The following is a 12,710-nucleotide window of genomic DNA, read 5'->3' as shown; positions in this document are numbered from 1 at the left end:
AACCTCAGCTCCTGCTGGAGGCCAGAAGAAAAGGTGTCTTATAAAACAGAGAGCAGACACAAATCTTCTGGGCCTCGGTGCCTCCTCGTGGGAGATGAAATTTAATTCTGTCCAGAGTCGTAAACTCGGCTCGAGACGCTTCCTCACAAGGCCTGCAGCGTCTCACGGTTTTTTACCGCACCTCATTTCCATTTCTGTTTCATTCTCATAGCGAGAAATGATCAGAGGATCGATGGATGAACAGAACAGGCCGAAAAATAAAATCCGAGTGTTTTATCCCTGCTCTGTAAAGAAGCGCTGGAGGAGGGAGTGAAGGAGCTTCAAACAAAAATCTTTCATTCTGCACATTTCTGAGGTTTTACTCTTTAATGTTCTTCTCTGTTTTGATGATAAAAGGTGTGTGGATGTGTCCTGCATGGTTGTGAGGTCAGATTGTCCAGACTGATATGCACTCATCACACATCTTGTGTTTAAGTGTCTTTTGTTGACAAATTTATTTTTTCTTAACGCAAAATTCCCAATCGTGTTGTGTTTCATTTATGAACTTAATGCTGAAGATTTCCCTTTCAATTAAATCTCCTTCACCGCCTCTGGTTGTAAATACTGAAAAAAATAAACAAAAATATTTAGAAATAATTTGACAAATCTGTATAATAATTTTAACATATGGAAATCGAAATGTTTTATAATAAAGTTGTTGCTTTGTTAAAACTCCTGGGTTTAACTGAAACATCTGGCTGTTGTAATATTTTAGAGGCGGGGCCAAGTGGCTGCATCCAGAGTGTGGAGTGGGCGGGGCTTGTGTTATAGTACCCAGTTAACCCATACATGTCTGCGTGTTAATAACATGCTTTCACTGCACTGATGAGGAATGTCCTTTAGGGATTAATGTCCACATTAAGCTGAATGCCATGTCTTTTAGTAAACGGATAACTTCAGTAACTTTTTGGCCTTTTGGTTGGAACCATACAGTAAAAGAGCAACACACGCATGCAGTTTATTTAAAAAAAAATTCTCCTTTTTTATTTTTACAGTCATGGAGAATTTGTTGTTAGAAAAATATTTGAGTTTGAACGATTATGATTTTTGTTAAAGCAGATAAAGGATGTAGTTTTCTCTCCTGCTCTTTTGTTCGCAGGGTTTTTCTGTCCTGCTGCAGCTTTTCTTCTCTTTCTGTATGTTTTCCTTTGTGGTTTTAAAACACACACACACACACACACACACACACACACAGTTTTATGGCTGTAATCTGGCTCTGCTTCTGCCTCCCATCAGCTCTGCGGCTGTAATTCACCTCTAACCGAGACATCCACCAATCAGAAGCCAGCAATAAATTCCTCCTGTCTACGTTCAGCCAATCAGGAGCGAGCATTAAATCACAGCCGTCAGGTAACGACCAATAGCACGACAGCAGCTACAAATCTATCAGCAAGTGCACAGAGGGAGTGAATTACTGATACTGCAGTAATGCAGGAGAGAGAGAGAGAGAGAGAATGGGGGGGTCAGAGAGAAAAATGACAAAAAAGTAAAGAGAAAAGAGCCGAGGTTTTAAAAAAATGGAGCAGGACAAGAGGAGAGGAGAGAGAAAAAAAACATAAAGGGAGAGAGAGGAGAAAAATATAGGAGCAAAGAGAGAGAGAATAAGAGAGAGAGGGAGAGGGGGGCAGAGGGGGGAGACAGAGGGAGAGAGAGGAGGAGAGAGAGACAAAGAGAGAGAGAATAAGAGAGAGAGGGAGAGGGGGGCAGAGGGGGGAGACAGAGGGAGAGAGAGGAGGAGAGAGAGAGAGAGAGGGGAGAGGGAGAGAGAGACAGAGAGAGAGAGAATAAGAGAGAGAGGGAGAGGGGGCAGAGGGGGGAGACAGAGGGAGAGAGAGGAGGAGAGAGAGAGAGAGAGGGGAGAGGGAGAGAGAGACAGAGAATAAGAGAGAGAGGGAGAGGGGGGCAGAGGGGGGAGACAGAGGGAGAGAGAGGAGGAGAGAGAGGGGAGAGGGAGAGAGAGACAGAGAGAGAGAGAGAGAGAGAGAGGGAGAGAGAGGGGGCAGAGGGGGGAGACAGAGGGAGAGAGAGGAGGAGAGAGGGAGAGGGAGACAGAGAGAGAGAGAATAAGAGAGAGAGGGAGAGGGGGGCAGAGGGGGGAGACAGAGGGAGAGAGAGGAGGAGAGAGAGAGAGAGGGGAGAGGGAGAGAGAGACAGAGAGAGAGAGACAAAGAGAGAGAGGAAGAAAAATGGAACTGATTTTGGATTTTTCTTGAATAATTATTTAGAAGTATTTTTTTGTAAACCATGTGACAAACAAAATCTACAGTTTTCTATATTAAATGTCCAAAAACGTGAATGATTTGAAATGAAACTTGGAGGGAATTTGAGAATGTCAGTAATCAGAATCTGTACGTTTGTCTGGACGTCTGCCTGGATGTTTCTGGAGCACATGCCGCATCTGGATTCTTCTTCTGAGCGAGAGCAGCTCCTTCATCCTGACAGCCTTTTATAAGCTCCTCCGATCTTCTAGCACATTCCAGGAACTCAACACTCCTCTAACTGCACTACAGACACACAATGATGAAATATTACTCTGTGCTGTTGTATAGAGAAGGAATAGAAGGAGGAGGTGGTCAGCTTCATCTTCTTCACCATCATCATCTTCGGTAGCATGTAATGCTGCTATACAAGACCACGACTCCTTATGGATGTAATAAACACTACATATCTCTGTAAACACTTACACTTTGACCTACACAAAGAAGATTTCATACTTCACTGCTCTCAGAAACCAGTCAAATCTACAACAGCAGTTTAAGCTGCATCCTGAACATTACAGCAAGGGGGCGCTATAGTGTTACAGCTCAGACTCTTGCTTCTCCTCCTCAGCTCTCCCAGCACACCAGCAGCCTGATTCATAGAAACCTGATGTAGAGTTTCATCAGCTCTGAACTCTGACTGAACAATAAGTCCAAAAAATGGTGAGATTTCGCATCTTCTTTTCATTCGACGTCTTATCCAGAGCTACATACAGAAGTCTCTAACCATGAATACATCCTTACTGGTTCACCAGGTCCCAGAGAACGGAAACCATCGGAATGAAACTCTGATGGACAGAGAAAACAGCACACAGACAAACAGTTTTTTAATAAACAAATCAAGTGCTAGTTTCAGGAAGAGGTAGGTCTTCACCCCTCTTTTGAAGACGGTCAGTGACTCGGCCCTTCTGGGGAAATTCATCCCACCACCTCGGTGCCAGAACAGAGAAGAGTCTTGATGAGTCCCTGTCTTGTATCCTGAGAGATGGAGGACCAGTCGAGCAGTGCTGGTAGATCTGAGGGAGCGAGGTGCAGCGTGAGCAGTGATGAGAGCTTGGATGTAACCGGGGGTCACTTTTTGTAGGCGAGCATCAGTGTTTTGAAGCCAGGAAGCCAGTGGAGGGGCAGCAGTGGGAGAACTTAGACAGGTAGAAAACAAGTCACACAGCTGTGTTTTGGATCAGACTTCAGTTCACTAGGCTGATTTCTAGACATTTTCATAAACAGCCTACAAACATTTAGCCACATGTTCCTCATGCTAGTGGGAATCTCAGACAGACACACAGCTCACATCATACCTCCTCCACCACACAGTAGCAGAGCAATAAAATAAATTCAGTCTGGTCTATTTGTAATTTGGGAATAAATAATGTGTTACCCTACATTCACTCGAGAAAGAGATAAGTTTGTGTGTTGCTTGTGAGTGTGTAGGAACAGACACTGCTTTGCTTGTGGGCGTGGCCTAGAATCCACTATACACTATACACACAAAATATTTTTCGATCTGTTCCCTTCACACGTCATTCTCTGATTAGATTAGCAAAGCACGCTAACTGTACTAGCAACATACTCTAACCAGAGGCTCCAGCTACCCCTGCTGCTACAAACTTCATTTTCCTTTGTAATGTCTCTATACACATTTAATAAACCTCTTATATAAACTTTATAGAACTTGATAAGATAAAACCATGGTTTCTTGCATTTTCAGCCAGTATAAGTGAGCGAACTGCAGGTAGGGACTGAAGCTTGAAGTAAAAGCAACTGGAACTATTTGGTAGAGGAAGAACTGTCCGATGTTAAACCTCAGATCATTGAAATAATAATATTTCTCATTTTTATATGTTGCTTCTTTGAAGAAGGTGTGAAGTGGTGTGTTATTTTGACAACATGGTGATCACACGTCTCCGTCTCTGTAACTGTGACTGGCTAGGGTTTCTGTAAGAAGATATTGAATGAATAAATGAGTTAATTAATTAATTGTTTTTCTTATTTATCAAAAGAGATGAATATTGGATTGTGATGCACATAATACAAAGGAACAAAGCTTTCGGGAACAGGTTTATATATATATATATTATTTTAATCAGATACAGGCACAAATTGTGTGTTTGTACAAAATGATTCTTTCCCTAAGAGCAACATTTTAATATTTTACTTTATTTACAACATTCCAGTTCTCCGTGTGTTAATATTTGTATTCAAAATCCGCTTTCCTACGCCATTTGTGTGAGCGAGAACGAGAAACTAACCAATCGGCATCGAGGTCCGTAGCCAACGTCATGACGTACGACTCGAGCGCGGACCAATCACAACACGCTGAAGAAGCAGCGTCCTGTGCGTCGTGACGTATTTCATCTTCTTCGTGAGGCGCATTGTGTGAAGGCTGGTGAATCAGAGCAGCACCCAAGCCGCCGCCATGTCTAAGGAGGTAGAGGTGCATTTTTTTGTATAATTTTCCTAGAATGCATTACATTTTTCCAACTGTGACATGTTTTTGTTTACGCTTGCGTTTACTCCTTGCAGCAGAAGTCTTCATTGTAGTCTATCTTGTTAGCTTGCGAACTGGTATTGATTTTATTTGCTAACTAGCCGTCTTAACGCGATGCGTTTGTACAAATCGATTTAAAAATGTTATTATTGTGATTATAATTAACAGTACAATTTACTTAAAATGTGTACGAGTTAGCAGGCGTGCGCTATAGACACCTTTGTCTTGGGTCGAATTCCAAATGGCTGTATGTTACTTGCGTGGAGCACTACTTAGGGTACAAAGTGAGGTAAATCCCGCCCTGCGTAGTGTAGTAATGTAGGGAGAATGGAGGTAATTGGGATCGAGCCGTTGTCTATTGTGCCGTTATGCATGAATGAAATGAAATAAATTGTGTCCTAACGCAGAGGCTGAGTGACACCGGGACAAAGGATTTCTTTCTCTTTTTTTTTAATGCTGTCTTTGACTGGAATTAAGGTTTATTTCCAGTTGTATGAATGGATACGATAAGATTTGTGCGTGTTTTTCACTCAGAGGCGTGGGCGTGTAGGCCTGATGGAATATCACATCCTGTATCCATTGACTTTCAATAGAAATCCACTTCCGGTTTTTTATTCCATTCATTTTCTTCATAAACCTCACTCTCTGGGTGTTGCTGCAAAATGAATGCATGAAGGATGATACCTGGGGGGTTGGTTGTATAGATTTCCCTGCATTTGATGCATTTTTACACTCCTGCATGTTAAACACACAGATTCTAACTCCTTTTGTCTTTCTTTTTTTCTCCCCCACTTCTTTTCTTTCCAGACGCCTCGTGAGCCTGAGCAGATGCGAAAGCTCTTCATTGGGGGTCTCAGCTTCGAGACAACAGATGAGAGCCTCCGGGCGCATTTCGAACAATGGGGAACCCTGACAGACTGCGTGGTGAGTGGGACTAATCCCCAGGCTTTTATTTATTCTCTGAGATGCTTCAGGACACATGGTTGTGTTTTATTCCTTTTTATACCACAGCAGTTCATTAATAAAGAACAACACTATACTGTTTATTGCCTTTATAGTTACATTCAGTGTCAGCGAGGCAAGTTAGTTCCTGTTGTCTCATCTATTTTATCAGCTATTATCATTATTAATTATTTTATTGTTATCATCAGGTGATGCGGGATCCAAACACTAAGAGGTCGAGAGGGTTCGGCTTCGTGACCTACAGCTCGGTGAACGAAGTCGACGCGGCGATGGACGCCAGGCCTCATAAAGTGGACGGGAGAGCCGTCGAGCCCAAAAGAGCCGTCTCGCGAGAGGTGAGCCTGTTTACTTAGCGTGGGTAATAACAGAGTAATAAACAGTCTGCAGTCAGGGAATGCAGCCAGGCAGAAATGGACTCCTGATGATTTTAAAGATTCTAACAATAAAAACAATTAAATGAGTTTCACTGATGCATTTGGATTGACGAGGCTTCACAAGGAGCTTTGATTTTAAAAAGCAGCCAGATTTCCACTTCTCTGTTTTTAATCTGTTCCTAATTCATTTTCCTGCATCTCTTTAAATGTCTGCTTAATTTACATCTAAATCACATAGAGCTGTGTTAAAGATTTATTATTTTGTGAAGTTAATAAGTGTGCTTTTTCCTCAATGAAGGACTCGTGCAGGCCTGGCGCTCACTCCACTGTGAAGAAGATCTTTGTTGGAGGAATCAAAGAGGACACAGACGAAGAGCACCTGCGCGACTACTTCAGCAGGTTCGGCAAAATCGACGAAGTGAACATCATGACTGAGAAGAACAGCAACAAGAGGCGGGGCTTCGCATTCGTTACATTCGACGACCACGACGCCGTGGACAGGATAGTCAGTGAGTGTCACACTTGCAGAGCACTGACCAGACGTAGCGTGATGGTTTTTTGTGTACAGGGAATAGTTTATCAGTTAAAACCCAGCACTGGGATGACTAACACCAGCTTCTTTTTCCAGTTCAGAAATATCACACGGTCAACGGACACAACTGTGAAGTGAGGAAAGCGCTTTCCAGAGAAGAGATGAACAGAGTGTCAATGAACAACAGAGGTGAGAGAGAGACCGAGAGAAAACAAATGAGAAATGTTTGACAGCGGATAAATAACCCAATCCCACGTGTCTGTGTGCCGTAGGTGGCCGAGGAGGCGGTGGTGGAAACTTCGGTGGGCGTGGAGGTGGAGGATATGGAGGTGAGTGTTTTTCCACTGAATGTCATGAGAACGTAAATCATGGTGAGATTTTATACATTGTTCTACCTGCAGGAGGATACGGAGGAGGAGGACGTGGAGGATACGGAGATGGAGACGGATACGGAAACGGATACGGAGGAAACGGTATGAAAACTTTAAAACCTAACAAGTGATCACGTGTAGTTCATCATATCACAGAAATTTTATTATTATTATTGTGTAATACAGCAGGAAATTTGCTTGTTGCAGGTGGTTACGGTGGAGGCGGTCCTGGTTACGGTGGTAACCGTGGCTACGGAGGAGGAGGTGGCGGTGGTTATGGCAACCAGGGAGGTGGCGGCGGCGGTGGATACGGAGGCGGAGGATACGACAACTACAATGGAGGAGGAGGCGGTGGCGGCGGTGGAAACTACGGAGGAGGTGGGTTTGAATTTTAAATATGAATAAATGGAAACAGAAAATGTAACTTTAACATAAAGAGATGAATAAATTGTGGCTTTCTGCTGCTTTCGTAAACTCTGGCAGGAAACTTCGGAGGCGGGGGCGGAGACTACAATGACTTCGGCAACTACAACACTCAGTCATCGTCTAATTATGGCCCGATGAAGGGAGGAAACTACGGAGGTGGAGGCAGGAGCGGCGGTGGTCCGTATGGTGGTGAGGATCTTTAATGTTGTTTCCCCTGTATGTGTTGGTTGTAGCAGCTGGACAGCAATAACACCGCATCTCAACAGAAAAAAGAACAAAAACAAAGGCCATGCCCACAGCTGACCATGTGACGGCACGTATGAACGTTATTCTGACGGTATATTGATTTGATTTCCTTTTGTAGGTGGGTATGGCGGCGGTTCCGGTGGTGGTTATGGAGGCGGATCTGGAGGAAGGCGGTTCTAAGCTGCAGGTAAGAGAGTCACATCAGTGTCGCCTGTCTCAGTCTCACTACCAGAACCGGGCTCCATCACCTTCTTTACAAACATCAGTGGGTGTACATCAGTGTGGTGACCCCTAACCTGTGTGTGTGTGTGTGTGTGTGTGTATCAGTGTGTGTGTGTGGACCGTAATAAAGCACTGAAGGGTTCAGCAGCAAACCTTCAACTCTCATCTTATCAACAATCTTTGAAAGTTTTTACGATGTATTAATTAGGTGAACACAAACGATCCGTTCTCAGTGAATGTCCCGGAACGTTCCTAACACAGACCTGCCAGCCTTCACGCTTTTCTAATTCTAATCTCGACACTCGAATACTCCGTAAGAGCGGAATTTTTCCCCTCCTCGATACAGCCGTCAGAAATTTGTAAACAGATTGACAGACGTGGTGGTATCGTGATCTGGAAGCCCCTCCCCCTCCCAAATCTCACCGTCTTCAAAGGTGATGGTTTGATGAAGGAGCTGATGATCTTATAGATGAAAGATGTCGGCTGTATGAATTCTGTCTAATGAAAAACCCAAGATATCATTTTAATTCCTTCCCCTGAGACTCGTCTCTCCTCGGGCTCGGCAGGTCCGATAATGTGAATGAAGCCAGTCTAAGCCGACTTTCTTTAACCTCCCCTCCTGTTTCCGCTTCTCCTCCCCCTCCTCCATCCGTCCCTCCGTCTGCAGTGTAGCTGAAACTCTGAAGGTTTGCTTCTGTGTAGCTCTTGATTTAAAAGACAAGAAAAAAAGCAAAGGAAAGCAGAAAGGTGCAGTGTGTAACTGAATGTATTATGTTCATATTGTTCAACAGGCCACAGTACTTAGGAGAGGAGAGCCAGAGAGAGGATGATGATGATGATGATGACAGGGAAAGGAGAGAAATGAAGGAAGCAGGTTTACACACCTAGAATCTGCTCAGCGATATTAACGTCTGCCACACGCCAGGAATCGTGTATGATAGCGGAGAAAGAGAAAAAAATCATGTCCAGGTGTCGGGGGAGGGGGAGGGGTGGTCATGTGAGGTCAACGTTGTATTTTCTTTTTAAATTCTAAACTATTTTCGATCCTGGACGCCGTTACTTTGCTGTTAGCTCTCTAGCTGAACATTGATGTCTGTGAAGTGTGAATCATTCCATTCAGCTTTTAGTCAGGTTTATTTTTTTATTTCTTTTTCCTATTTTTTTCCACTTTGCTACCTTTTTAGGGTTTTTTATGTAATCCGCCATTAATCAAGATGAAATAAATCGCTCCTGGGTTTTTATTATTTAATTCTTGTATCTCTCAGTGTTTTTACTTTTACCGTTCATCAATGGCAAAAAAAAGCACAATACAAACAAAATAAAACAATAATATCCTGATCATAGACCTCCAACTTCAACATGGATTCTTTTCCTTTAACACCACGCCCCCAGTGTTTTATTCCTTTTATACTGCAGCAACTTCCTAACAAGTTTCATTTATTACAGAACACTATATTCTTTTTATATAAACTTTTTTATAGTTACTTTTAATGTTCTGTAAGACAAGCCACTTCCTGTTGTCTCTCGTGTTCAGACAGCTACAAACACTCGTCCCCTCAGCAGTCTCTCTCTATTCTCTCTCTTTTCAGCTGTAAACACTCGTCCCCTCAGCAGTCTCTCTCTATTCTCTCTCTTCAGCTGTAAACACTCGTCCCCTCAGCAGTCTCTCTATTCTCTCTCTTTTCAGCTGTAAACACTCGTCCCCTCAGCAGTCTCTCTCTATTCTCTCTCTTTTCAGCTGTAAACACTCGTCCCCTCAGCAGTCTCTCTCTCTCCTCTCTCTTTTCAGCTGTAAACACTCGTCCCCTCAGCAGTCTCTCTCTATTCTCTCTCTTTTCAGCTGTAAACACTCGTCCCCTCAGCAGTCTCTCTCTATTCTCTCTCTTTTCAGCTGTAAACACTCGTCCCCTCAGCAGTCTCTCTCTCTCCAAGTTAATAAGAGAATAATCTCAGCTGCTCATGTTACTGAGAAACCGTAAAGAAGTGTAAACTCTGTCCTGAAGATTCACCACTGACTGATACACAGCACTGATACTGGAGACTCCTCACACACACACACACACACACACACACACACACACACTGTGTTTCTTCTGTTAGGGGAGCTTTAGCAGTACCCTGAGACCTGTATTGAAGTCCGCACTGCTGTCTGCTCTGCTTCTGAAAAACCTTTACACCTCGTCACTGAGTTCCCTGATCGGTTCCTACAGTTTCTCAGTAACATCTCACACTTAAAATATTTCTTACCTTATTAACTTTAGAGAGAAGTCGAGGAGCTAAACGATTGTTTACAGCTGCTGTAATGTAACTGAGAACAGGAACAAAGTCTTTAAACGCTCCATGTTTCTGGCATGCTACAATATTAAATGGAACTATAAATGGATAAAAAGTGCATTAAGGTAAAACGCTGTAGTCGGCCATGTCGTTCCACCTCACCTGATTTATATTGAATATAAAAAGAGTCCCACAGCATTGTTGTATTATTTTTAAATTAAAATATCAGTGAACGGAGGTCAGGCATCAGTTTTGGATCAGGCCACACCCACATCTCATTTATTTGAACATCATTTTCATAAAATAATCCTGAAATGCTTAATATATCCTAAAATCCTACACAGCGCTGTACTCTGCAGTAGATTTGTTTCAGTTTGACAGTAGTTGAGGAACTCCTAGCTCGTTTCTCGAACCGGCACTTTTGAGGACACTTTAGCTACACGGATGTTTGCCAGCTGGAGGCAGAATGTGGAGATCAGATCTATCCAATGAGCTGCCAGCTGAAGGAGCCAGCCAATCAGAAAGGATAGCCAATCAGAAGCGACGGAGGAAAATCCGTCCTATGGAAGAGAAGCTATAGCTGAAGGGAGTCTCCAGCTCAGAGAGACGGAGCGAGACAAGCGGCAGTCTTATTGAGGAAAAGCTTATTTCTCACGTAAGACTAGCGAGAGTGAGGTATTAAACGTACAGGACCGGTAGGTAAGAGGCACACGTGTTCTTTTCATGTGTATTTCATTTATTTATTATTTAAAAAGAAATCTTTTTTCTTTTGGTCCAATACCAGACGAATGTTTTGTAGCTGTAACGTGTTCACTGGTGGTGCATGAGACTCCAGAGACTTAAACACTACAACTTCTCTTTTGTTGTTGTTGGGTTTTTTTCTCTGATAGTGTTTTCTTAGTGGAGTGTGTTTTATTTAACAGATGATTGGACCAGAGGATGGACGTTTCCTCGTCCATGTGGAGCGCTTGTCCAGCACATGGAGCTGAAAGCTGTTCCTTGAGAAGGTCAGTCACTTCATTTAATCCAGAATACATTTCATCTTTAAGCTTCTGAAGATTTTCCTCACTGAAGGAGAATTGGTTTATTGCTGAGATGTTTATCTCGTTAATGGTATAAATTTTGTTTATTTTCTTTTTAAACCCTGTGTAAATGCTTTTAATTCTGCGTGGCTTTGGCCCTGAGGAGCAGCTGTCTTGTTTTTATTTTAGGTGTAGTTGATAGTTCCTGTCAGGAAAACATGGTATATACACTATATTTCATGTGAATTAGAGTGGAGACTGTGAGCCAGGCCTTCATCAGTGCCTGACCTCATAAATGTGCTTCTAAAGGAACGGTCAAAAATTCCCATAAACACACTCCTAATCCTTGTGGAAAGTCTTCCCAGAAGAGTTGAAGCTGTTATAGCTGTAAAGGGGCAGGACAACGCCATATTACATTCATGTGCATGGAAAGGCAGATGTCCCAAAACTTTTGGCCTGGCTCACAGTCTCCACTCTAATTCATCCCAAAGGTGTTCTATGGGGTTGAGGTCAGGACTCTGTGCAGGCCAGTCAAGTTCCTCCACACCAAACTCACTCATCCATGTCTTTATGGACCTTGCTTTGGTCACTGGTGTGCAGTCATGTTGGAACAGGAAGGGGTCATCCCCAAACTGTTCCCACAAAGAGCATGAAATTGTCCAAAATGTCTTGGTATGAAGCTGAAGCATTAAGAGTTCCTTTCACTGGAACTAAGGGGCCGAGCCCAACCCCTGAAAAACAACACCTGAACTCAATGATTTGGAGGGGTGTCCCAAAACTTTTGGCAGTATAGTGTATATATTCCACAAATGGAATAAAAACATATCACATTTTCTGAATATATACAGAAAGTGAATCAATATGTTCAGTCTTTGTCACATATATACATTACTGCACAGTGAAATTCTTTCTTCACATATCCCATCCTTGGGGGTTGGGGTCAGAGCGCGGCGTCAGCCATGACACAGCACCCCTGGAGCAGGGTGGGTTTGGGGGCCTTGCTCAAGGGCTCAATGGTGGCAGCTTGGCGGTGCTGGGGTTTGAACCCCGAGCTTCTTAACTACTTGAGCTGCCACCGCCCCACATGAGCTCAGGGGTTTTGTGATGCTGGAGCAGGTTTTTGGGCCAGAAACTGGGGAAGAATTCAGGGAAGAAGCACATGAGTGTGATGGTCAGGTGTTCACATAGTCTTATAATGTTGGTCTAAAAGGCTGCTTTTAACACTCAGGTTCCAGTTCCTGAAATTGAGGGAAAGAGTGTTCAGGATTTGAGAAACTCTTGAGAAACCTTCTCCTTGCTTTGATACCTTTCAGTTGGGCTCTTCAGCTAGCAATGCTCCAAAGAGAATGAATTATTTCTACAAAATCTCCTACAATTTCTTTCTCTTTTCAGGATGTTCCTGCTTGAGGATCAGACGTCTGCTGCTGGATGGAGTTTTTACTTTTTTATTGTGATTTTTAACTTGTAATTTTACAATAAAATTTTAAAGAAAGTG

General features: G+C 43.1%; 1 protein-coding gene across 5 annotated transcripts; it reads left to right on the top strand.

Moving 5' to 3' along the window:
• Positions 1-4,585: 4,585 nt before the first annotated feature.
• hnrnpa1a (heterogeneous nuclear ribonucleoprotein A1a) lies at positions 4,586-12,710 on the top strand. Of its 5 annotated transcripts, none has more exons than XM_058373555.1 (11): positions 4,586-4,725; positions 5,593-5,709; positions 5,937-6,083; positions 6,421-6,631; positions 6,751-6,843; positions 6,927-6,983; positions 7,056-7,127; positions 7,233-7,403; positions 7,509-7,640; positions 7,816-7,884; positions 8,711-9,168. In XM_058373555.1, exons 1-10 carry the CDS (start codon positions 4,714-4,716, stop codon positions 7,875-7,877), a joined length of 1,074 nt encoding a protein of 357 aa, XP_058229538.1. In that variant the 5' UTR covers positions 4,586-4,713; the 3' UTR covers positions 7,878-7,884; positions 8,711-9,168. The 5 variants fall into 5 exon arrangements, 4 of the variants coding, with proteins under 4 accessions (XP_058229538.1, XP_058229536.1, XP_058229537.1 ...); XR_009203048.1 differs by lacking the exon at positions 8,711-9,168 and adding exons at positions 11,117-11,200; positions 12,608-12,710 and having other exon boundaries at positions 4,622-4,731; positions 6,927-7,127; XM_058373554.1 differs by having other exon boundaries at positions 4,622-4,731.

The sequence above is a fragment of the Hemibagrus wyckioides genome, linkage group LG21 (genome assembly GCF_019097595.1).
Source record: "Hemibagrus wyckioides isolate EC202008001 linkage group LG21, SWU_Hwy_1.0, whole genome shotgun sequence".
Taxonomy (NCBI): Eukaryota; Metazoa; Chordata; class Actinopteri; order Siluriformes; family Bagridae; genus Hemibagrus; species Hemibagrus wyckioides.
The sequence above is the reverse complement of the archived record's forward strand: the minus strand, read 5'-3'. Positions and strand labels throughout refer to the sequence as shown.

Coding starts and splice junctions, on each gene's coding strand:
- hnrnpa1a (XM_058373552.1), top strand. Junction 6,084..6,420: donor AAAGAGCCGTCTCGCGAGAG/GTGAGCCTGTTT, acceptor TCCTCAATGAAG/GACTCGTGCAGGCCTGGCGC. Junction 6,844..6,926: donor AGTGTCAATGAACAACAGAG/GTGAGAGAGAGA, acceptor TGTGTGCCGTAG/GTGGCCGAGGAGGCGGTGGT.